The 25,413-nt window shown below is 42.8% G+C and overlaps 1 protein-coding gene across 3 annotated transcripts in view; it reads left to right on the top strand.

The window, feature by feature from the left end:
• Nucleotides 1-25,413, top strand: part of FCHSD2 (FCH and double SH3 domains 2) — a 166,431-nt gene that overhangs the window by 65,914 nt on the left and 75,104 nt on the right. For 2 of the 3 annotated variants that reach the window (XM_087758858.1, XM_087758859.1), the window contains exons 4-5: nt 19,593-19,669; nt 21,032-21,176. The exons of the other annotated variant lie outside the window; for it this stretch is intronic. In XM_087758858.1, coding sequence (XP_087614984.1) covers nt 19,593-19,669; nt 21,032-21,176 — 222 coding nt within the window. The remainder of the gene's footprint in view (nt 1-19,592; nt 19,670-21,031; nt 21,177-25,413) is intronic. 3 annotated transcript variants of the gene reach the window in all.

The following is a 25,413-nucleotide window of genomic DNA, read 5'->3' as shown; positions in this document are numbered from 1 at the left end:
GAAAGCTTAATACAAACTACGCAAGGTCTCTTAAGGTGCGGACACAAACTAAGAAAAGCCAGAAAGTGCCCGGTTGAGAGGACAGGTACCATATGCTTTCCAGTCCTTAGCTGCCAACCTCAACTCCTTCCCTATTGTGTTAGCGTGTTAGAGACCAGATGGTCCGCTTCCCCCGTCGCCGGGCATTTTCTGGCTTTTCTCAGTTGTACTGTTTGGCTGATAATACCAAGTCCATGAGTTTCACGTGTGAAATATATATATATATATATATATATATATAAAATTTCCCGTGGGCAGACCTGTGCTTTGCAAACTTCGAGACTGAGTATATTTGTGTTGTAAATACCCGAAGACAAGCTCTCCTTCTCTTCTGGCTGGTTTTCACCGGTTTGTTTTCTGTGCAGAGATTAGCTTGATGATTTTTTTTTTTCCTGGATTGTTTCTGTTAAATTCTTTCTTAAATGAGCAGGAAGGAAATTTTTTTTACATGAATGAAGTCAAACTGAGTTGGACTTGGATGCTCTTGGCAGCTCTTATAAGGGCTGGCTTGCCTTATAACTTCAGAGAAAAAAATCTTTTCTAATAGACTGTTTTTCCCCTTAGTGAGTGCTTTGGCACCTGTATCCAGGGCTGCGGAGGGGTTTTTTGCTGCAGATGTTTGAACATGAACACAACCTTTATCATCTGTGCAGCAGTTGCAACTGCCTGCTCTTCTGTCCTGTTGAAAAGAGAGATTTCTCTTTTTTGAAAGATACCCTGGATTTAAGGTACCGGGATACCTTGAGATACCTTATTTACCCTTGGTAAACTTAAAATGTTAGTAAAGACAGTTTAAGGTTACTCAAACCTTACTTATAATTTTGCGTAGTCTGAATATCCATGGTCAAAGATTACGTTGTGTCTCTGCTACTGTTTGATTTAAAAGGGACAAAACAAAACACAGTAAAACCCCTGAAATACATGCTAGTACTTTTAAGGCCAGATTAAGGAATGTGGATGTCATCTCAAAATCTTCTTGCATGACCTGTGGAATATAAGAGGGCAGGCGTTCTAGGAAACTGCTTCGCACTAAGTAATATTACTGTTAAATTATATTCTGCTTCTACTCAGAGTTAATATGGAGTCTTGGAAAGGTGGGAAATTTTATGTCGTAAGGGCTCTCGGTAAGGGAAATAAAAAGGCTGCGAACCCTGAAAATCACTGCTGCCTTTTGAGAGCTGGATGTGAGCTTTGGAGCCGCCTTGCTGGGGAATGCTGGTATCGGGGGTCACCTTTAGACCATGCTTAATTATTTGCAGTAGTGTGGGCACGGTACGTTCACCTGGGATCTTCTCACCGGAAACTTCCTGCAGCTTCACAGGTAATACGGGTGTTGCTTACTTTTACTGCCTTATGGAAAAAAGCCCCCGAAGATTCTCAGTAAGCATTTTCATGGACCTTAAAGTGGATTTGTTTTAATTGCTTCCTTAAAAAAAAAAAAATTCTATCAATCTATTTGCAGGGGTAAAACAAGAGACGTTGCAAAATACCGTGCAGCCTATGCGTTCAGGCCTTTGCACAGTTGAGTGTGAGTGTCTTTGGGGCAGACAAAGGAGAGAGCTGCCTGAAGCTGCAGAGAGCTGGGCAAGGGGCACGTGCAGCCCCGCTGCCTCTCCAGGACAGCTGGGCCTGCTGCTGCTGCCACGCCAAGAAGACTCGGGACGTGCGGAGAAGCCGCCATCTCTTCTTATCACCATCAGCATGAGAGGAGCAGCAAGCTTAGTTCTCTAAGTTTGACTTTTATGTTCAGCCCAGGAGCGTAAAATCCTATTTTGCATTCAGCATTGGGAAATCTTGGCTCAACTCTGTCATCTTGGGGTATGAACGTTGACAATTTCAGGCAAACGGTTAATTTCTCATCATTTGAAGTTGAACGCTGCCTTGGCACCTAGCATTTCATGAACTGCAGTGTCAAGTACGTGATGTAGCAATCCAGTGACAGTGGCTCAGACATTAACTGGAGCAGTAGACCGTGGGTTAAAGATTCTTGAGAATGTCATTTTTCATCTCGGCTCAGCTGAAAGATCGAAGAAACTTCTCTTGGTGTTGAAAAATAGAAATTGCAAAAATTTGAGCTGTCCCAGGTCATCAGTGGTGTGGTGCTCTGACTGATGCATAATAAAGGCTGAAGTTTGGAGTTCTGAGAAGGAAACAATACTTGTGTTTTGTTCTTGTTGGGAATATCTTCCAGAATCTCTTGCCTGTGGAAGCAGAAGGTGAGATTTTTTCATTCTTAAAAGCCCATTAATCCAGTTATCAGCTCGCATCAGCTTGCAGATCAGCTGTGATGAGCAGGCCAGTCCGAGACCAGAAAAACCTATCCTTGGCCACATTTCGCCTGAAATTATGTTTCTCGAGCTTCTTAGTTTCTTCTGTATTTCCCTGCAGGACACCATTGCATTTGTTTTTATGTCCTTACATGAATGCGGATTCTTCTTAGATGGCATTCCCCTCACTCAGAATGTATTTATTCTTCCTTCTCTCCACCACAACACATCATCTCCACTGAAATTATTGAGAAATAGTTCAGCGGTCCCTTTTTGTGGGTCAATTTTCAGACTTCACTAACCAGTAGAAGAAAGTAGCTTCGGTGTCTGCTGACCTCGAATGTTGAAAGCAGTGTTAGATACGACCTGGCTCATACTTACCTCCTCCTCAAGCTGGCTGATTAATCCAGCTGTTCTACTTAGGAAGGCTGAATCTTTGTTTTCCATAACTGGATCAGGATGCCAAAGCTAATTTGCAGATGTAAGCATGCACGCTTTTCTTTCTGATTTCCAGAGAACAATTGGGTTGTTTGTTCAGCTGAAAGAGTTGACCAGCCGAGGTGAATCATCTTCATTTGTTTTTAAGAATTTGCAGATCTTTATGTCTCTTTGTCTCCTACACTTCAAATTCACAACAGTACTTTTAGTAACATCCTCATTTGTTCAAAACAAACCAAAACTATCAGTCTAGAGATTAAATTTACTGGCTGAAGGAGCCCCTTGTAGTGTTTACACTACAATTAATTATGTTACTGCTCTCTGCATAACTAGGCAAGCCGTGGCAAACCTTTCCTCCTCCTTGGCTCTTGTATTAGTTGGAAAAAAATAAGCTGGGGGAGTGGAGAACGGGAAGATGGTACTGAGCAAGACTTGGAAGTGGCTGCTGTTGGACTGCTGAATTGGATAGGTTTGGCCTTGCGCCTCCTCGCATCATTAAATGTTATCGTATAAATTACGTAAGTGTTCATATTTAATGTCTATATTTTATAATAAACGTTGTAATTTGTCCTTATCGGGATACTTCTTTTCCAATGAGAACACGTGAAATACTCCCCAAACCTAAAAGAGGCCTGGCATCAAGGACACTTAGAGAAAATAAAAATTTCTTGAGGCAAACTGGGTCAGTGGGTTAGACGGTTGGCGGTGGCTGTGGGCAGGCTGAGGCAATGCGGTGCTCAGGCGGGATGGGGGTACCAGCAACACTTCCAACGCCTGAACGTAGAATTAGTTGATCTATTTTCCATGCAAGTATGTGTTTTCTGAGATACTGGAGGAAAAGGTGCTTTGCTCGATTAGCCCCAAACTACATAAGTTAATAAGTATATAGCTGTAGAAACAGACTGACTGTGCACAATCTTTATGGTGGTGGCAGTGGTGGTTGTTGTTGTTATCATCATCATCATCTTGTATTAGAGGGTGTAAGATTTCAGCAGTGCTAAAAGTAGACTTTCAGGGTTTAGTGTTTAAAAAGAATACTTGAAACAGAATGGACAAGAAATATTAGTTAAAAAAACCCACCAAGAAAACTGTGAAGCCTGAATAGTGATGAGAATGATTTCCAGAGTGAAATTTCTTCATGTAAACTTTGCCAGACATACCAAATACCAAAATATACCAAATACCAAACCATACCAAATTCATTAAAAATACGGCATTGTATTTTCAGGCAGATTTTTGTGTTTCCCCCCACAGTATGATGTACGCATTGAAACTAATGCCAAAAACTGACTTATAAAATTTGAATACAAAAGATTACCGAATTGCAAGTTCCATATTCTGAAGATATAACAAGCTCGGAAGCTAATTACCAAATGCAAAATTAATTTTGACACTGTAGTGTGATAAACTTCAGAATAGTAACATTTTGGTTGTTATAAACAGATCAATAAATATTATGTGAAGCACAACAAATATAATAGTTATCTGCCAGCTGTTTTAGGATGGAAAAAAAATAAGCTTTGTGCTACATAAAACATGGAGCTGGGTCAACGCTTTGTAATCATGTGAACCTTTAATTAAGACGTTCCCACAGAATAGAAAAACGCCGACCTGCTCGGTTGCGAAGACACTTGGCATGAATAACACCGAGCAGCTTCAGAAACGGCTGGTAGCTGCGCTTCGGCGGGTAACACGAACTCAGAGATGTTTTTTACAACACAGAAGAAAGCGACGTAGGATGTATTCCTCTGCAGATGGAGAACGGCAAGAAGTAATGTTTTGCAGTCTGTTTCTGGTGCAATAAAATACAGACTCTTTCAAGAAACGCTTATTAGAGATGAGCATTCCGATTCAGCAATTAAGAGCTCTCATAACTTGGAAGGAGTAGCTGCCAGAATCGTTTTGCAGTTCCTCACCTTACAGTGCTTATATATCCATGCCACTAAATGCTAGTATTTCCAGTTGTTACGCTTTTTCAAAATATTAAATATTCAAAAATGGAGTTCTCGTGAATGGCGTTATTTAAAAAACCAACCAACCAAACATATTTATGGCTTATTTATAAATAAAAATGCAAAGTCGGACAATGATGATGAGACAACCGTAAGTTTACAATCCCAGGCTCTGTGGCTGCCTTGTTGAAGTCTTAAATGCAATTTTCAGTAGCAGTCTGTCTCTGAAGCAAGATAGAGAGGTCGCTAACCAGTCTTTGTTTTACTCCAACATTCCTATATGCTTTTTAGATCTTTTAATACTTCACTGCTTTTTGAACTAGTTCAGAGTAACTTTAAAGCAGACAAATATATTAAGGTTACAAGGTGTGCTGGTTTGTGTGTACAGGGAACATTTCAGCAAAGTTGTTACCGTAAACTAGGCTACCTTGAGTTAGGATAAGAGATACCAAGTCTATATTCCTGCATCCCAACTAATAAATAACTCCAGCTTGCCTATTCCTCTGTATTCTTAATTTCTTCAAAACATCGAAGAAACTTTGCCAAAGCATGCGAAATTTGGCTGTACCGCCTGTTATCGAGGGCCAGTCGTGCGAGTGAGTTGATCTGTAGTGAGGGGTGCTTGCCTGGGGGCAAAAAGTAGCTTTAACATGGAAACGGGATCTGTTGGGCTGGTATGGGTTTATTTGTCTGTGGTTTTTTAGAAAATACAATAACCTTTCAGATTCGAGAGATGAGTTGTGTGGCTTTATAAGCGAGTTTGGTGGCTGAGGTGCTGTTGCTGCTATTGATAAAGCCAGAGGACTCCTCTTGGCGTCGTTACACTCCTGTATTTATAGAAATATCTCTATATGATCGTCACTGAGGTTATCTATGGTTTTTATCCTTCTTGTTGATCTTAATAAATACTCCGTTTTGTCTTTATCCCAATATATATTTTTGCAACTTCTTCTGGCACTGTACTAAATATTTTCTAGCTGACCATTAATTTATATCAATGGCAACTACTGAATTAGAGGTGTTTTCAAGAACAATTCTTAATATGTTTTGGCTTACATTGAAAGACGCTGTCATGCTTAACTTGTGTCTACCATGCTCTTATGTGTTAATATCTGTGGGGGCTTTTTTTTAATATCAGATAACTTGCCTATTGCTGTACATTTACTTTCTTTAATTTGTAGCTGCTGGTTCTTTGGTGGGTTTCAGCTGTATTTGATAATATAAATATTTAATTTTAACAGATATTATCCCCTTCCCTGTCTCCTGTCCCAAGTCTCCTAAACTGTTGCTCTTAATTGTATTCTCTTTCCATATACATCTGTTTCCTTTAAATAAACTGAAGATTAATACGTTTAATTTAGGTAAGGTTCATACGCTGCTTAGTTCGTAATTCTGCATTTTATTAATAGTCTCAAACAGTGACTGCAGTTATTAGAATATTTTCATCTTTCTGTGATACTGCACTTGCAGGCTTTTAAAGCTGGTTTTAATTTGAAGTTCCCATTTATTTAATTCCTGAAACTCTGTATTTCACCATGTCGGAATTCAGCTATGCGTGTTTTATAACCTTGTGATCAAGTGGAAGTAAAATTGGACTGTGGAATTTTCCTTAACTGAACTTCCTCAGTGAACATACTGCTTTGATGTCATGTGTGTTTTTCAAGTTTTCTTAAAATCCCCTCTCCTACAGTCTCTGTAAATCTCTTCATTTTGAAGAGCCTGGTTTTATTGTCGCTTCATCTGTCTTTGTGGGTGACTGATCTAGTATGTAATTTTATCAGCCTATTTTCAGGTAATTTCCAGCCTGTGTTTTCAATTTACACTTTCTTTTTGTATCTTTCTACACTTTCGTGTAATTACGTAAGAAAATCTATACATTCTGTAATGTTATATTCTACTGTGGCTACCTGCTATGTTTTTAGTGTCCCATCCAGTGTCCCAGTGTTTTTATTCTTGTACAGTTCTCTTTTTTCGCTTAATTTTTCTGCGCATCTGCATGAATTGGGCATCCTTTCGGTTCCCAGAAAATCGCTACAGAATTGATTCAACCATTAAGTCGCTTCAAAAAACACATTGAGCTTGCGGTATGAGAATGTGCTTCTCCTGTTTTCAACCACTCCTCTGCCATCAAGCACTAAGTGCTATTTTGAAAGCAAAAGTTTTGATTTTCAGGTTCCTTTACAAACCAGACTTAGAGCCAGGGTCAGCTGGCAACATTGCTTGGCCAGTCTCCTCCAAAAAGGGTTTGGTTAGGTTATTAAGTCAAATCCAGTTGGCAGCCGGTCACGAGTGGTGTTCTCCAGGGCTCGGTGTTGGGGCCGGTCCTGTTCAACATCTTCATTCATCAATGATCGGGACGAGGGGATCGAGGGCACCCTCAGCCAGTTTGCAGAGGACACCCAGTTGGGCGGGAGCGTTGATCTGCTGGAGGACAGGGAGGCTCTGCAGAGGGCCCTGGCCAGGCTGGGTCGATGGGCCCAGGCACTGGGTGAGGGTCAGCAGGGCTCAGGGCCGGGTCCTGCACTGGGGGCACAACAACCCCAGGCACCGCTGCAGGCGTGGGGAGGAGCGGCTGGGAGCTGCCCGGCGGGAAAGGGCCTGGGGGTGCTGGTCGACAGCCGCTGAACATGAGCCAGCAGTGTGCCCAGGTGGCCAAGAGGGCCAGTGGCATCCTGGCTTGTATCAGGAACGGTGTGGCCAGCAGGAGCAGGGAGGTGATTGTGCCCCTGTGCTGGGCACTAGTGAGGCCGCCCTTCGAGTGCTGTGTTCAGTGTTGGGCCTCTCTCTACAAGGACATTGAGGTGCTGGAGCGTGTCCAAAGAAGGGCAATGAAGCTGGTGAAGGGGCTGGAGCACAAGTCTTAAGAGGAGTGGCTGGGGGAGCTGGGGGTGCTCAGCCTGGAGAAGAGGAGGCTGAGGGGAGCCCTCATCGCTCTCTGCAACGGCCTGAAAGGAGGCTGGAGCCGGGGGGGTCGGTCTCTTCTCCCCAGGAACAAGCGATGGGACGAGAGGGAACGGCCTCAAGCTGCGCCAGGGCAGGTTTGGGTTGGGTATTGGGAAAAACTTCTTCCCCAAAGGGCTGTCAGGCCCTGGCCCAGGCTGCCCAGGGCAGGGGCTGAGTCCCCATCCCTGGGGGGATTGAAAAGCTGGGGAGATGTGGTGCTTGGGGACATGGTTTAGTGGTGGGCTTGGCAGTGCTGGGTTAACGGTTGGACTCGATGATCTTAAGGGTCTTTTCCAGCCTTAACGATCCTGTGATTCTATGATTAATATGTATTTTTTTTTCTTTTTTCAGGGGGGGTAAAGGTTATTAATATGTATTTTTTTCTTTTTTTTTGGGGGGGTAAAGAAAGCATTTCCCTTTTTAGAAGGAAAAAATTACAAGTATTGCCCATGACAGATTGAAGTTGTTGAAAGCAGGAGGCCTGCGTGAACGGGTTAGCAAATTTGGGAGGGTACAAAGCTATATTAACCTTTTTGCTACTTTCTTAACAAATGTCTTGAATCAGAAACTGGTTCCAGTGGTGGTGTTGAAAGCGCTCATGCGGGGCTGTTCGCTGGTGCAGATCGATGCTGTTAGAGCTGTGTCACTCAAAGGATGATAAGGTTTTTCTCTCTCAGATTCTTCCATCTGGCAGGTGAACTAATTAACATCGATTTTTAATCCCTAGTTCAGTCTTTGCCTCTGAGATCCTATCCCAATTCCTCTGTTTTGTAGAGGAGTGGTTGCCGCATTATTCTCCAGGCAAAAATACTGTAGAAGATGAAATTGTTGCCATCCTCCATCAGCCACCCAAGATCTGAATTAGAGGAAAATTGGAATTTAAAACTACACTAAGTCCTCACGTAGTACAAAACTGGGAAGTGCCAGGTTATGGTCTCACTCAGCAAAACAGAACTTGTGGAGATCATTATGGGGAAGGTGAGAATTTGAGCAGCTGTTGCTTTTTTTTTTTTTTTTTTTGGTCCCAACTGGGGCTTTGCTTTTTCCCCAGCACCAGATCATGATCCTTGTCCTTCTGTCTCTCCACCAACACGGGGCTGCCACGTGGGTGGGGGAAAGGAGGCGATCGACATTTCAGGAGTCCATAGAGTCAATTTTGTACTTGTTGCAAGTGATATTGCTCAGCAGTTCAAACAGAAAGTTGCGCGGAGAAGAAAAATACCTCTACCTGACAGCAGCGCTAGTTCAAACCCTGCATCAAATGCCTTCAAAGTCGTATTAAATAGCGCCTCTTTGTGCTTTTGGCTTATATCCCTTAAAAGGGCAGAAAGCGCTGGTGAGGAAGCGATACAGATCTCTCCCACCTCTTTCTTCACAGGCAGTGCTTGCTCAGGTAAGGTTTGTGCAAACGACTTGTTTGAGACAGAGGAAGGATGTGGCATTCGTTTCACAGAGAGCAGGGGAGACTGGCGGGCCCGGTACGTGTGAAAGTAGTTCCTCTTTTGAGTGAGTGATACAACTGCTTCTCTACCGTCGCTCTTACACGTGGTATTTGGATTATATTTTGCATAGGTGAAGCTGCTTAACATCCAAACATTCATTTAAACATTCCAGGCCAGGCTGGATGGGCTCTGAGCACCCTGATCTGGTTGTAGATGTCCCTGCTCGTGGCAGGGGGGTTGGACTAGGTGACCTTTAAAGGTCCCTTCCAACCCAAACCCTTCTGTGATTCTGTGCTGTGTCCTGAGAAACATCACTTTGAATTAACGCTAGCAATCAGACCCGTAAATGGAGAAAATCAGATGTTTAGCCATGACTTCATTCTCTTCAGTCTTTTAATACCAGTTTTATATGGCCTGCACCTCAAAACTTAGAGCAAGGGAATCTTTATGAATCATATATTTTGTGCCTTCTTGATCCCCAACTATTCTGGAGCTCTGAGAAGATCCTGAATAATTCAGACAGTTCTGAGCGGCTGCGCGAGGTGCAGGAGCCCGCCGTGGCTGCGGGCGGCAGAGCTGGTAGCACTTCTCCGCTGGCGCCTTAGCACCTTCCTCCCAAACGCTGGTGGAGAAGGGGGTTTTGGAAGAAACTGCACTCTTCCTCTGTATCAGGGGTTAGTTTCTGGTGCTGACACTTCTCACCTCTGCTTTGTGGGGTCTGAAGGTAACATAGCTTCCATCCACAGATGCCGGGTTCTGCAGGCTTTTCGGTTGCAGTGTGGCACCTGATTTCTAACACTTGCTGACGGAAAGCATGTTCATCTGGCAACAACTCATCATTCTCTATGCCGAATGTTCATGGAATACCAAATGGATTTCAGAGGCATTGTCCTTAACGTCTGGAGGTGCTAGTCAAGGTCCAAAGTTGCTAAAAGTTTACCTGAAAGAATAAAATGAACTCGGCCAAAAATCGTATTGTTTACTGCAGTAGGACGGAAAAAGAGATCTACTTTATAAGAAACTACGTAAAGCAATGGTGCCCCATTCAGTAATACTGTACAGGGCTTCGGTTTATCTATTAGGAGTGGGGATTTGCTCCAGAAACACAGACTTTTGAACCAAGAGGCAAACAAATTTCTTCTCCAGAGCTGTTAATCTGCCTTCAGCTACACAGAAAAGTGATGTGGTGGGAACCTTCTGAATTCTTTTAATATAATCTAAAGCTCTGCCCTTTCCTGAGGTTTTCTAACAGTTTCATAGGGACTTTAAGAAAGCTAGCTATGAAAAAGGACTCTGTATTTAGGTTTATGAAGAACAGCTTCACAATCTAGAAAAAGTTATTGCAAGTATAGGGAGGAGTGATGGTATATGGTCTAAACACAAGGCACTTACATTTTGAAGATGAAAAAAAATTTTAGCAGTTTCCCAAATCTCAAACTCAAAGCCTGGGGGGTAATTCTGTTCAACCCGCTTCTGTCGGTGTCTCGGAGAGATGGGGGATGTCTGGTTGCGTGGCGTGTTGTACCTCCTCGTAGGTTGTGGAGCTAAAAATGGCTGCATCTGTGAGAAGAGAGTCCCTACACTTGAAGCTGCCTCTCCATACCAGTCAGGCAACCCTACAGTGGATTCAGAAGAGAAAACGTGTTGAAATACTCACCGGATGGTGCAATAAGACAATTTTGCATCAACGTAGACATTTTTTAGGAGTAATTTAGCAAAAGGCCTTAAAAATAACCTGGAATGTTTCTGGCAACGTATCTTTAGCTTAGCAATTTAAAATACGTAAGGTAGTGTCCTGGTTTTGGCTGGGATAGAGTTAATTTTCTTCCTAGTAGGCGGGTATAGTGCTGTGGTTTGGATTTCGGATGAGCATAATGTCGATCACGCACCGATGGTTTAGTTGTTGCTCAGCAGTGCTTACACCAGTCAAGGCCTTTCCAGCTTCCCCTGCTCTGCCTGATGCACAAGGAGCTGGGAGGGGGCACGGCCAGGCCAGCTGGCCCCGACTGGCCCAAGGGCTATTCCATACCCTATGGCGTCATGCCCAGTATGTAAACTGGGGGAAACTGGCCAGGGGGGGCAGCGACGCCGCTCGGGGACGGGCTGGGCATCGGTCAGTGGGTGGTGAGCAGTTGCATCACTTGTTTTTCCTGGGTTTTGTTCCTCTTTTTTTGTTTGTTTTTGTTTTGTTTTCCTTTTCACTACAAAATATTGTTCTAATAATTATTCTAATATTTTATTTTATTTCAGTTATTAAACTGTTCTCATCTCAGCCCACGGGTTTTCTTACTTCTGCCTTTCCGATTCTCTCCCCCATCCCACCGGGGCGGGGGGATGAGCAAGCGGCTGCGTGGTGCTTCGTTGCCGACGGGGGTTAAACTACGACATGTAGAAAGTGAAAATAATTTATACAGATGAATACTTTGCTTGGAGGTTGTAACTGGTTTTATTCTAGCTTGTAGCTTGCTCAGAGTTGGAAAGGTCTGCAGTTTAGTTATGGAGACGGTGCCACATCATGAAGATGACCATTATTTTTTTGAGTACCTAAAATTTGGAAGCCAAAGACAGGAGAACTTGGTGAAAAAGCAAACAGTTTGAAGCTTAGTAAAGTATAGTTTTATTACTTAAAATTTGTTGAACTAATCTGTCAGGATACTCTCAGTAACAGAGATACGCAGATAAAGAAACTTCAACATTTGTTTTTTGCCAAGTCAAGGAGAGCGCTGGGGGTAGATTGGCTCATATTAATCCCTGGGTTATATACCTGTCTTGGCCTGATGAAAGATCAGGAATATAATCAGTTAGAGGATATTTTGATGAATAAATCTGAATTGGCTCTAGGTCCAGTCAGCTTGGCTGCAGACGATTTAGCCTCAGATAATTTCCCATCTTAAAGCTGCGAGTGTTGTCTTTGAAAACTTGGAAGCCTTTGAAGAAAGGGGCAAACTTAGTGCCAGGTGTTAATTAAAAGGAGTGCTGAGGGGGGAAGAGTTAAGTGAAATATCATGCAGGTTAGTTTAAATTCCTAGAAAAGCATTGCAGCAACAAATAAAAGTGTTAAGAAAACCCACTTAACACCAGTTTGGTATAATTTTTTGACTACTTTTTTGCTGTTACAGGGTAACAGGTCTGTAAATAGAGAAGGTGCTAGGTGTCTTGGCTTTAGGAGCTTATTGATTCTTTCATGTGGTGGCCTAAAATGCATGCTAGGGAAATGTGGTCTGGCTAAAATGACAAAACCGTGATGAGAAACATTTGGAAAATCATGTAGATACCGAATAGTTTTTTGTTAAAATGAATGAGGTTTCTTAGGGCCTCTCCTTAATCGGGTCGTAGTCAGCGTTCTCACTGACAGCTGTAGGATGGAGTAGGATGTATGCTTATTAAATTTACCGACACTGACTCAGGATGGGGCGGCAGGTGAGTCTGCCAACAGTATTGAAGTTCAAAATCAGCCTGGAAAATCAGCGTACTGGCCTTCAAGTGTTGGCTGCTGCATTTTAAGGAAGATTTGGACCAACTGGAGAGAGACCAGAGGAGAGCCATGAAGATCATCAAGGGCAAAGAAAATAAGCAGGTTACAAATTAAGACTGAAAAATTCAGGTTCGAATGAAGAGGCACACATTTACTCTAAAGCATTAAGTCTTGAAACACTAAAAAGAGTGTTGTAATTTTTTGGTTTATCCGCTATAGAGCATGCTGCAAATTGCAGTAAATTATATTAAGCACATTAGAGTAAAATCAGTTAGGGATTGGGATAAGATTCCCCAGTGTTTCCCGAACGATCTTCACTGGTGTAGGATCATTCCTCCTCGAAGCTGGGGGTCTGTCATGTAGATGGCCTGTTGCCTTTGCTCTCTGTACGATCTCCCAGCTCCTCCTTCTACCAGTGAATAAGCAATTCTTGGGAGTTTGTTTTATTCTTTTAATCTCTCTTATGGGTTGAATACTGAAAAGAACGCTAAACTCCAGGAGCAAGATGTTTTGGAAAGAATTAACAGGCTTCCAGTGAAGTAACGATTTTAACTCTTAACTTTAACTTAACAAAAGAACAAAACCCACGAAGGATAAGAGATTTGACATTTCCTTTGCTAAACCTGTTTGCAGGAGTGCCCTGGAGTGATATTTAACTGCTGTAAATTAATTTTCAGCTTTCCCCTTTGTTTTCCTTTGCCTTCTTGTCATGCTTCAAATATCAAAAAATGAGAAATGGAGCAGCTTGGAAAGAGATTGAGAAGGAAAGAATGAAACTCCGTGTTTTCTGGAACTGGAATCGTCTAATGGTAGGAAGGGATACGCCATCTCCAGGAAGGAGAAGCAACATGATTAGCGATGCAGCTTCACATTAGATAACCAGCCTTTCATAGTGCTTCTGTGGAGTTTTACAATTGATGCTGCAGGCACGCGGAAACCTCTTTTATCGATCGTTTAACTGTATTAAAGGCAACGCAGATGAACAGTCCCGGCGTAGTTTTGATCTGCGCCTTTTAGAAAGTATTAGGATGCGCTGTAGAAGTCCATGTGCTGCCTGTTACGTGGTTTGTTTTCATTTTTATTTGTGCTGCGGCAGCGCTTTAGTCACGGTCTCGTTGCCTAAGGCCCTGTGTAAGCTCCGAGCAAAAGAATTGTGTCTGACAGTGTTTTTGTCGTCAGCTTATAATGTAAATTGGACCAAGTCATATCCTGCATGGAAACCCTGGATTGAGTCCGGAGTTCATTCTCATTAAATCATTAAAGGTTTTTATTGAATCTAGCTCTAGTAAATAAAATACCACTTTAAATAATTGCTGCGAACGCTTAATACCTATCTTGGAATTTAATATTGAGACTAAATTGTTCTCCTGTATTCAGGAGCTGGAGTCCTCTTCTCACCACGCAGACTGCATTGCGTTTTCCGCTCCCACGTGTTCTCTTCTCCCTGTCCAAATGTTTTGAAGAGATTGGCAACAGCGTAAAATATGTTTCAAGTTACTCTTCAAGCTTGTGAAAAAAACATCTGTATGATTGATAAAGTTGTCGACAAAATTTTTGGCACTAAGCATCTCGCTGTTCCAGTGAGTCAGACTCATTTTGCTGGCTGAAGTCATGTTACTGATTCAAGAGAAGAATCTGAGAGCATCGGGGAAGCGCGAGCATCTGAAATGTCTTTTTTGGATGCATCTAATTTTGTTCGTTCTTGTAGTAGAAGCATTCTTCAAAATGTAGAAGTTTCACGTTGCTCAGTCGTGTGGGGGTTTTTTCTTCTCTTTTTGGAGGACTCTCTGTATATGCCAGTTTCTCTTCATTCTCAGCCAATCTTTCCTACAACTAAAAAAGCGATTTTAAAAATATCTGATATCAGTCAAACTGCTGTTTTTAAAACAGCAAGAAAGTCTTAATGTAACTCTCAATTTTCTTTTTGAACAACCGATAGTACTGAAATAAAACAGAATTTTCCCTCTCACATGCAACTCACAATAATAATGGTCCAACATTACAGAACTTTTTTGTTTTCATTTAAAAATAAAACAAAACAAAGCTCTCTTGCGCATAAGCAATGGATGGGTCTGATAATAAGAATTTATACATAATAAAACAAATACTTCTTCTTGCTGCTATTGGAGAGCCTTAATTTGCAGGTGTTGAATAGCACAACTGGCTTCCAGACTTCTGTGGAGTCAGTTGAATCGGGAGTAACCTCACTCCTCCGGAGAAGACGTCAAGTAAAGAGAGAGATGCGAAAGACCTCTCCCTCGTGGAGTGTTTGCCTGCCAGAAGAGTACTTAGTAAACAGAATAATGCCACTTAGTAAACCAGATAATGTCAGAACGCTGCTGCTGCAGCACATAATGCGTAGGCGGTGATCTCGAGGATCAGTCAAGCAAATTGCTGTGCACGCATCCGTGGGGGGAAAATAAAAAAGCAGCATTTTTAGTCGCTTGTCAGTGATCAGTGCTTGGAAAAGTTGCTCTTCAAATTAGAAAAATAGTGTATTAACATCATGTAGTAGCTAATGAATATTAAACATACAGGACATCATCTTCCCAACTCGGACTTGGCTTCAGGTAGGGACTCTCCCCTTTTCTCCTGCTTTAATTCGCCTTTGCATCTTCTCCGTCGCTGCGGTTTCAGCGTCGCACCACCGCTGCAAAGGGCATGGCCGGAGGAAGCTTTTCATTCACAGGCTTGTTACAGCAGCTGCTGGCCACGTGCCCTTCTCGCCTGCCAGCCTCAGGCTTAGCGGGGTGCCCAAGGCCTTACCTTCTGGCGGGGCTTCTTCCACCGCCCGCTTCCTTTTTCCCCGCTCGGAGGGATTATTTGGGCCATTTGCTTACAGCCTATCTCGGAGTTCCTTGGAGCGCTGAATATTGGAGATTACTCAGACGACAGTATTTCTCCATCCTTCTCAATTCAAAGTTCCTTTTTCTGAAACAATAATACAGTGTAGATTTATTTGTAGGAATGAAAGTTATAAGGGGTTGGTTGCTGGATTCTGCTCTGATAAGGAGAAAGGATCAAAATGATGCAAGCTATTGCAACCACCTAAGTGAAAAAGAGCACTAAATTAGTCCTGTTGATAGATATTTTCTAAACCTCAGTGTTACATCAGCTAGCGTCTGCCGTGCTTTCTGCAATCAATAGTAGGTTTTTAGGGGACCTGGCTGTCATCAGCACCTCTCAATTATGACAGATAAAGATCTTAGGACCGCTTTGAAAAGCATTGTTAATATGTCTTTTTAAAAGCCACATACTTTTCTATCAATGATCTTTTAATTTGGGACTTCTTTCTCTTTCCTTTTCTGTCGGTAATTACTTACTTTCTGTTAGTATTATAGCAAATATTTTTTTTTTCCTCCCCCAATATCTGTCACAACCGGCCTTATTAGAAAATACCAATAAATAGACTTGAGGTCAGATCTGGTAACAGGGAACATCACCTAGGAGCTGCAGCACTGGGAAATATTAATTTGAGCGTACATGAAACTGTGCTGATTTTTTGATGGTCTTTCCGTTCAGCAGAATTTCATTTCTAGGTGTTGATTCCTCGGATGATTGATTAACACAATTTTATGTCCCATCCATCCATCTGTTAGGCAGATTTGCAAGCAGTTGAAGTACCCACGAATGCGTAATATTAACGTGTTCGTAGCATAGCGATACAACGTGCGTTTTGATGGAGGGGGAGGAAGGGAAAACCAAGACACGGAGGAAGGATACGTGTCGTCTTCAGATGAGTTAAAATTCAGTTTACGTGACAGCCCGTCCGTTTACACTATTTTATATTTGCTCTTTCTAAATCCTGCTTAATGAGGTGATAACACACACAAGCGGAGTCACCAAGTACATTTCTTTCGACAAAGGGGGAGCAGAGGTTGCATGGTGCTTGCAGGGGTTTTCAGACATTTTTGACCTTTCATGTCAATAATTATTGATTAAAAGTAGTGTACTTTAAAACAAATCAATTGTTATTAGCATTCAAAAATAATTAACTGAACTTTTATTCAAATTCAGTGCTCTAGACCTTAGCGTGAAGTGGAAAAATTAAATCAAAACCCCTTCTTGTTTCACAGCTATCGGAGAGCAGACTGTTATTGTAGTTTTGGTGAACTACGGTTTTCCATATTCTTACTCAAAATTGTTCTAGCGTTTCTTCCGATATCAAAGGTTTGGAAGGCAGGCCCGTGCCTTTGAGCACAGCGGGACACAGGGCTCACGAGCCGCGCGGCGGCTGGGGACGCCGATACACCGACCTCGCAGTATTGCTCCTCCCGAACCCCGTTTTAAGTCGCGACGCTCCGACTGTCTGTAGCCCAACGAGACTGAGAGGAGGGAGAGGTTTTATCGATTTCACGCAACTTTGGATGGGGATTTACGTTGTAATTTTTGATAGCGCCTTTACTCAATCCCTTTCTCTAAAGTTCCTTTTAAATAAATATTACGGAAACGTGTCGTCAAACAGTATTGAAATGAGGAGAACATTCTGCACAGGCTTCTGTTCTTGCCTCTCTACAAATTGATTCTTGCATTTAAATATCGTTGTCTTAAGCCCGTTAAATGTGATTGATGGGCACCTTCAGGGAAGAAACGAGCACGCTCCTAGGCGGCGGGCGACGTCGGGCGATGCCAAAGGTTAAACCATCAGTTGACTTCCCCGCTTGAGCCCAACAGTGGTATTCTTTGTTTCGGTACGGCAAAACAAGAAGTGTTATTGAGAACAGAACAAGGAGGATCTCATACAAAAAAACTTACATTCAGCCTAAAGTTTAAGAAAGCAAACCTACTGTACTGGTCTAGTTAAAAACCATACGCTTGCCGGCAGCAGTTCTGTATGAAATGCCAACATGTGGTTTATCTGTTTTCATGAGCAAATAGTAAATGATCAGTCACCTTCACTACGCAGCTGGCGCCCTCTCTGCTGTGTTTCATTGATTTCAGCGGTGAGCTTGTTCAGTTGGGAAATAAATGGTTAATCACGCTAGTTTTGCTGATTGGCTGACATCAGTAATAGTGTTTCTGTGTGCAAAAATGGCTTTCTTTATCCCTGCCGTGACCTTTTTGCGTCTTTAATTTTGGCATAGCTTGTCCCCAACTGCCAGTGAGCTTTTTTTGTGGTTAGTTTTGCGTTTGCGAACGTTTGTTCGCATCTTGGGGCAGATCTTGTAGGTGGAGTCTGACGCAGGTGGGATGGAAACATGAAAATAGCACCAGGTGGGGGTACCTACTAGAGCTCCAAATCTCCTCATAAATTGCTCTGCCAGAGTTAAAGGAAATGTTATTTTTCCTTTTATCTGGGGTTTTTAACAGCTACCTAATGCAACTTGTGCATCTTTAAAAAAAAATTGAAGAAACTGCAATGGAAATGTAAGAATTTCTAGCTACAGGCATAACTTTTACGTGTGAAAAGAATTGCTGACTGTATGCGTGAACAGGGATGTTCACGTCTTTCATGTTCCATGATGAGGTATCGACGTGGAATTTGAAAATGATCCTTAACCGAACAAAAAGCATAATGGAAATCAGGGAAGGTAACTTGGGAAGATGTGGAAGCTCAGAATGGGAAACAACAGCTCTCAGCAATTGGCTTCACAAGGACTATGAGCGTAAACCTGGCTGTAAGCATCGTTAGCACCAAAAAGTGGTACCCAGCTCAGCAGATGGGTTCGGAGCAGTTGGACTCAAAGGTGGAATAGATATATTTAATATGAGGGAGCATAAGTTTTCTACTAATGATGTATGAGCAACAACTAACATTTCTTTGTGTGAAAGCGTCAATCGGATTGTAAGCTCGGTAATAAATTTTTAGCCTGAAATGGGCTGGTAAGACAAGAATGAAATCTGGTTGTGCTTTTTGAGATACTTCTGATACTTGTCTCTACGAGAACTTCAAGGCTGTCTTAGCAGGTGGTAGCATCTTAAATACGGTATGGAAAATGGAAACAAATGATACTGCGCCGTGCCTCTGGGTGAGCGGCTCGGATGCAAAGATGTCTCACCCCAGGCTTTTCCTCAGGATGAACTCTTCTGGACAGCATCTCTGGGGCTGATGTTCTTAGCTGGAAAGGGAATTTCAACCCAGGTCTCCCACTTTGCTAAACAGACTTTTATACAAAAGCTGGGGAGTGCTTCTGCAGTGATGGTTCTTCTGAAGAAGCAGGAACGCTGCTCAGTGTTCATAAACTCACGGAGCTGGATAATATACATCCTCTTTTCCATTTGTTGGTACTCAATTTATAAGCGATATACGCTGCTAAACGGGATTACAGGCCAAAGGAGGGGCTGCCGCAACGGCATCTCCCCCTCCCTCGCCTTGTTTACAAATGAAATGTGGCTGCTCTCCGAGCTTGAATATGAAAATGTTATCGATTTTCTGAGACCACGCAAAGTGACACGCAGAGACTAAAGAGAGTCATTAACATTAATAATTAAAAATGAACTGCATTTTTCAGTCTCTAGTCTGTTGTAATCCTCTGAGTAAAGGCCTGATGCTGTGAGCAATAGAGCTTCTTCAGTTCAGTGGTGACGGTGCAACCTTGAATGATCAAAGTTTGGGCATTTCAGTTTGGGCACATAAATGACCAGATATTTCATCGCTTCTCAGAACCCCGTGTCTTCATTCAGTTAAATAAAAATTTGGATTCTTATAGCGGTGACAAATTGAGACATTTTACTTGCAGTATTCCTGCCTCTGATGCTGCCCCACGCTGCTCAAACATCTTCTGTGTTGTTGGTCTCGCTGGGGTTAGTCACGTGCAGAAGTATTTTCAGAGCTGTGGTGTGCACGTGTAGATCTCGGCTAGAGTCCCTCTGGTTTAAAATATCGACATGAAACTCGTTAATTGTTCTCAACAGAAACTACAGTCAAACAAAAATATAAAAAGTGGGAAAAATAACAGTCTTGCACTGTAGTAGTTTGCTAATACTATTGATTGATCGCTTCTTCATATGTCGGGGTATCATTTGTCTGATAGAAGAGGTCACTAAAATAACATTTTTGCTTCTATTTTTACCTTTTTTTTCCTTCTTTTAACAGAGCATTCAGAAGCTGGCTAGCCAATACTTAAAGAAGGACTGGCTTGGATTAAAAGCTGATGAACGAAATGATTATAGGTAATTTAACAGTTGGATATCTCAAAATAGCTGTCTTGATAATTCCAATTTGTATAATTATTTTACTCAACAATGAAACACTGCTCTTCTCTAGTTAAAGTTGTTTTTTTCTTTGTTGTAGAGCATTGCCAGTTGAAAACAAAGCTTTGTTTTCCCCTAAAATTCTGAGATTAGTCTTAAATAGATGTTTATTACTTGAATAATTTAGGAAGATTGGAAAAACAAAATGGCATGACAGGACAACAACTGTAATTGTGCACCCTGTTTGGGTATTAATGCTTGTATCTGAATATGTATCTTTTAGTAAATAGGTTTAAGGTTAGAGTAATAAGCGTGTGGATTTCTTTATAGGAAAAGACAGCAACAAATTTCTTTTTAGGAGGCCATTCTTCATGAAGATCACATCTGACAGCAAGGAGGAGGCAAAGCCAGAAACAGTTGTTTACAAAACTGAGTTTCATTAACATGAAAGGTGGATCATAACGTGAAAACAGAAATGACTCAGCTGCTGAAAGCCTCCCACCTTTGAATAGTACCTCCTAAACATTTTGAAAAAGTTTTAAGATAATTTATTTTAATGTGTTCTTTGTATTCTGACAAGTTTTATTTCAAACAGGAAGAAATTGTGGACAGATTTGTGTTTTGGCCTTTCGGTACCTTCACACCACTTGCGTGTCTAAGCAGAAATAAACTGAATTATCAGTCTTAAGTGCATATAAAATGCTTCCATAACAGACCCCTCCTACTGCAGTTTGCTCCCCACTCGGCAAGTCTTCCGTGCCGTCAGATACACCTTCTTCCCCCGCTCTCCCTGCTTCACCTTCTCCTTCTGACTGGGGCACTTCTCAACTTTTGTGGTGAATTATCGGGGCCCTGCAAAGCTCGCTGCACAGCTACGGTTGTTGTCTTTGGCCTGTTACGCATGATGAGGAAACTGCAGGTAGCTGAGGCAAAATTGATGAGCAAGCTGTAGCTATTTGCTTGATTGCAAGATGCCCAAAATCACAAAATCCATGATCTTATCAAAAATGGTCAACATCTGATCTGACTTTGGCTGCTGGGTTCTGTAGGGGCTGTTCCGTTGGAGCAACAGGTTCAACCGAAAACGCCTGCCAAAAAATTGAATCACAAAACAGGGACAGGAGGGAAAATTTTTACTTTTAGTAAAACTTCAGTTAAAATTTTTGTTAAAAGTGCAGATATTCGCTAGGTCAGCGTGAAGGATTGTGCTTTAGCTTTATTTTTAAAAGCAATCCTTGGAAGAATGTGTGCTGCTGTTACGTAAACCAACCCGTCCTTTCAGTGTAACGCCTGGCCTCCCTTCCTGCCTTCCCACAACCTTTCTGTGTTTCATTATTTTAGGAGCATGTACTCAGTTTGGAAATCACTTTTAGAAGGCACGATGCAAGTGGCCCAATCCCGCCTCAATATCTGTGAGAACTATAAAAACATAATTTCTGAACCAGCCAGGACTGTACGGTGCTTTAAGGAACAGCAGTTGAAGAAGGTATTTGTGCTTTAATAAGTTCTTTAAACTTTTGTCATTTTTATGTAGAAAAAAATGGTTATTAGAAAGCTTTTAGTATGGCGCTTATAAAATACATATGTACTTTTCAGTCTCTTCCTATGCATGTTGTTATAGAAGTAAATAGGCAGCTTTTTGAAGATCTGAGCTATGTTATCTGAAATTAAAATTGCTTGGAAAAGAGTTTTAAAAAGATGCACAGTTGGTCAAAACTGTCTCTGCAAATATAACATCACATTGGGGCAATTACATTGCATTGGTTTTGCAGTGACAATTGCAAAGTGGGTTTTGTTAGGATAGCTTCTGATTTTAAGAAAAGGCGCATCTTAAACCTGAAGGAATGACTTGTGCAATCTTCAAGATGTAGAATGCAGATTATCCAGCCACCTCCTGTAAAGGTATCACAAGTAAGTATTCCAAAAGCTGTTATCATTGATCTATTAATCCATGCAAAGGAAACAGGGTAGTTCAAGGAAAAAAGTAAGCTTGACTTTCTTTTAATTGATTGTTACATTTTAAAGTCATTTATGTCTTAAGAGGTCTCTCTCATACCTCTTAATACAGAATGTGTTTCAAATACAATGCGATGTTCCATCTCGTTCCGTAAGGCAGTAAGATGCATTTTAAAAATACAGTGATGTTTATATTAAGCTAAGACTCTTCATATTTTAATTAATTTGTGTTTGTGTTCTGCGGATTTTGCTGCAGCAAGGAGAAAGCCTCCTGTTCTAAAGAGTGAGCGTAGTTTACAGAAAGTCACTACTCCACCAAACATAAATTCTTGGAAGTTTTCAAGAATGATCTTTTGAAATACTTGCTGTGTGGCTTGGCCGAAACACAGCATAAGGAGGGAAATAGAAATGCTGGTGGAATGCCCTTTGCAAGTGTCTCAGATATTAGTTGGTAGTTGTAAATATTCCTCCCGTACATTGTCATCGAGCATTTATTAACGTCGCCTCTGGGTTTCATTTGAGGTGGGCTGAACGATCCGTTCAAGGTAAAAGACAAAAAAAAACCCCAAACAGCACACCATTTCGGTTTCGTTTGCTGAAAAGTGACGACAACTAACTGTAACTTACTTAATTATGTGTTGTAGAGTAGTGTTTTGTAGAATATTTGGCTACAGACTTTTAAATAGATGTTAGTGTAACATGAGCTCTCAGTTTCTGAACAGATTATTGTACAGCTCTTAGAAGCATGTGAAAAATCTGTTTTTCTGGGGGGAAAATTAGCTTTATTAATGTTGTTTTATTGTCCTGTGGGATTTTATTTTTCTGTGAAGCTTTCGAACCAATGCTGTAGCAATTTTATAGTATCCTTACTGAGAAAATAATCTCCAGTTTTATTCTTTTGCAAGTGCTGATAGTTCAGTGTTCATGAGTCAGCAGTGGAAGTGGGGACCACTTCTTTAAATTTATATAAATGATAGAGGTTTCTTTTTTCCTGCACCTTTGAATTAGCAGAAAAAGTTATTAATTATCAGGACAGTACTTCTGGTTCAAAATATTCTAACAGCGATAGGCTTTTTCTACAATATGGAATAACCATCCACTTGGTGGTATTCATTTTCCTCCATGACAAATTTATTGTTTTATACTGTGCAGTCTCTCACCCTTTCCTTTGGATTTCCAAACGGATAAATAATACATTGAGCTGACCTCCATCCAGACAAAAGCTTAGCAAAATTGAAATTGAGAGTCAGTAAAATAGTTGTAACGTTACACTGGAATGCCCGTGTAAAATCGAGTTTCTGTTAGAAGCAGCGTCTCCTTCCAAGACTGCGGTAGGTATTGAGTTGCTCTTGATGAGATGTCAGGCCTGTCAGCCTGACCCCGGTGCTGGGGAAGGTCATGGAGCAGATCATCCTGAGTGCCATCACGCGGCGCGTGCGGGACAACCGGGGGATCGGGCCCAGTCAGCATGGGTTCATGAAGGGCAGGTCCTGCTTGACCAGCCTGATCTCCTTCCGTGACAAGGTGACGCACTTAGTGGGTAAGGGGAAGGCTGTGGATGTTTCTACCTGGACTTTAGTAAGGCCTTTGACACCGTTTCCCACAGCATTCTCCTGGAGAAGCTGGCTGCTCATGGCTTGGACGGGTGTACGCATCGCTGGGTTAAAAACTGCCTGGACGGCCGAGCCCAGAGAGTGGTGGTGAATGGAGTCAAATCCAGTTGGCACCCGGTCACCAGTGGTGTTCCCCAGGGCTCAGCGCTGGGGCCAGTTCTGCTTAATGTCTTTGTCAATGGTCTGCACGAGGGGATCGAGTGCACCCTCAGTCAGGTTGCAGATGATGCCAAGTCCGGCGGGAGCGTTGATCTGCTGGGGGGCAGGGAGGCTCTGCAGAGGGCCCTGGCCAGGCTGGGTCGATGGGCCCAGGCACTGGGTGAGGGTCAGCAAGGCTCAGGGCCGGGTCCTGCACTGGGGGCACAACAACCCCAGGCACCGCTGCAGGCGTGGGGAGGAGCGGCTGGGAGCTGCCCGGCGGGAAAGGGCCTGGGGGTGCTGGTCCACAGCCGCTGAACACGAGCCAGCAGTGTGCTCAGGTGGCCAAGAGGGCCAGCGGCACCCTGGCTTGTATCAGGAATGGTGTGGCCAGCAGGAGCAGGGCAGGGATGGTCCCCCTGTGCTGGGCACTGGGGAGGCCGCCCCTTGAATGCTGTGCTCAGCGCTGGGCCCCTCACCCCAAGGCGGCCATGGAGGGGCTGGAGCGTGGCCAGAGCAGGGCAGCGAGGCTGGGGCAGGGGCTGGAGCCCAAGGCTGGGGAGGAGCGGCTGGGGGAGCTGGGGGGGCTCAGCCTGGAGAAGAGGAGGCTGAGGGGAGCCCTCATCGCTCTCTGCAACGGCCTGAAAGGAGGCTGGAGCCGGGGGGGTCGGTCTCTTCTCCCCAGGAACAAGCGATGGGACGAGAGGGAATGGCCTCAAGCTGCGCCAGGGCAGGTTTGGGTTGGGTATTGGGAAAAACTTCTTCCCCAAAGGGCTGTCAGGCCCTGGCCCAGGCTGCCCAGGGCAGGGGCTGAGTCCCCATCCCTGGGGGGATTTAAAAGCCAGGGAGATGTGGTGCTTGGGGACGTGGTTTAGTGGTGGCCTTGGCAGTGCTGGGTTAACGGTTGGCCTTGATGATCTTAAGGGTCTTTTCCAACCAAACTGATTCTATGATATTTATTTTCCAGTTGTTTCTGTAAAACTTTACTTGCTCAACTCGGTACCATATTGAAACTTGATTTTTGTGACCCGTTTTAATACTAAACTGGAAGAGTTTCAGAAAACCTCATTGTAATTTGCTGAAAAATATTGCTAAATTGCAAGGTGACTCTGGAGCAGGGGTAATGGATGTGTCTCCTGTAGACCACGTCTGTCCTCTTAAGAAAACTGATCCCTATCCTTCGCTCAGCAGCTCTTGGATGCAGACGAGAGGGCCATTATCTTTCCCTAGGGACCTTGTAAACTTATGCCGTAAGTGATGTGTGGTTTGGTGTGTTGGCCTTGGAAGAGAAGGCGGAGAGCTGCAGCGTACGTTCATCAGGTATCTGCAGGAAAGATGATGTGGCCACCACTGCAGATGTTGGCACGGATCTGTATCAGAAGACTGAAAGGCAAATAGAATAAATGGAGGCACCGCAACAAGAAACCGTCTCTGTCAGCTCTCTGAAACAGCTTTTTACATACAACCAGTGTCTACCCAGCCCTGAACCCCTAAATGGCATCCAGTCTCCTGACAATTTTTTATTCTTCAGAGATGCAAAAGCAAGATTATTTTATGCTTTTAAAATGATCCTGTTAACAACTGGGGTTATTTGATATTTTAATTTTTTGATGCCGGCAGGAGACTTCAGGGATCAAAATACTGATTGATGTAGCAAAACCCCAGTCGTTTTGAAATGATTTTAGGTCTCTGTCGGCTGTCCAATATATACAGATTTTTCTGCCTTTCATTTTTCTATCATACACTCGGAGGTCTTTAAAAAAGCCAGTCCTGCCCTCCGCTGCTCCCCAAACCACCCACCACGAGGCTTACCTTATGGAGCCCATTGCTTTATTGGTCTGCACACATCAAATACTGGTTTTAGTGTGAACTTACATGAATTTCTATGTACTTTATAGCCGGAAAGGTATTTGACATTTTAGTGAGAGCAGAATTGTGTGGTGAGAAGACAAGCAGTTTCTGTTGACTGAAACAAAAAGTGTCTTCTTTACAGGTGGCTGGATATTATTTTCAACA

This window comes from Nipponia nippon, unplaced genomic scaffold (genome assembly GCF_047370975.1).
Source record: "Nipponia nippon isolate SJK-2023a ecotype South Korea unplaced genomic scaffold, ASM4737097v1 scaffold_2, whole genome shotgun sequence".
Classification (NCBI taxonomy): domain Eukaryota; kingdom Metazoa; phylum Chordata; class Aves; order Pelecaniformes; family Threskiornithidae; genus Nipponia; species Nipponia nippon.
This window is presented reverse-complemented; position numbering and strand designations above follow the sequence as displayed.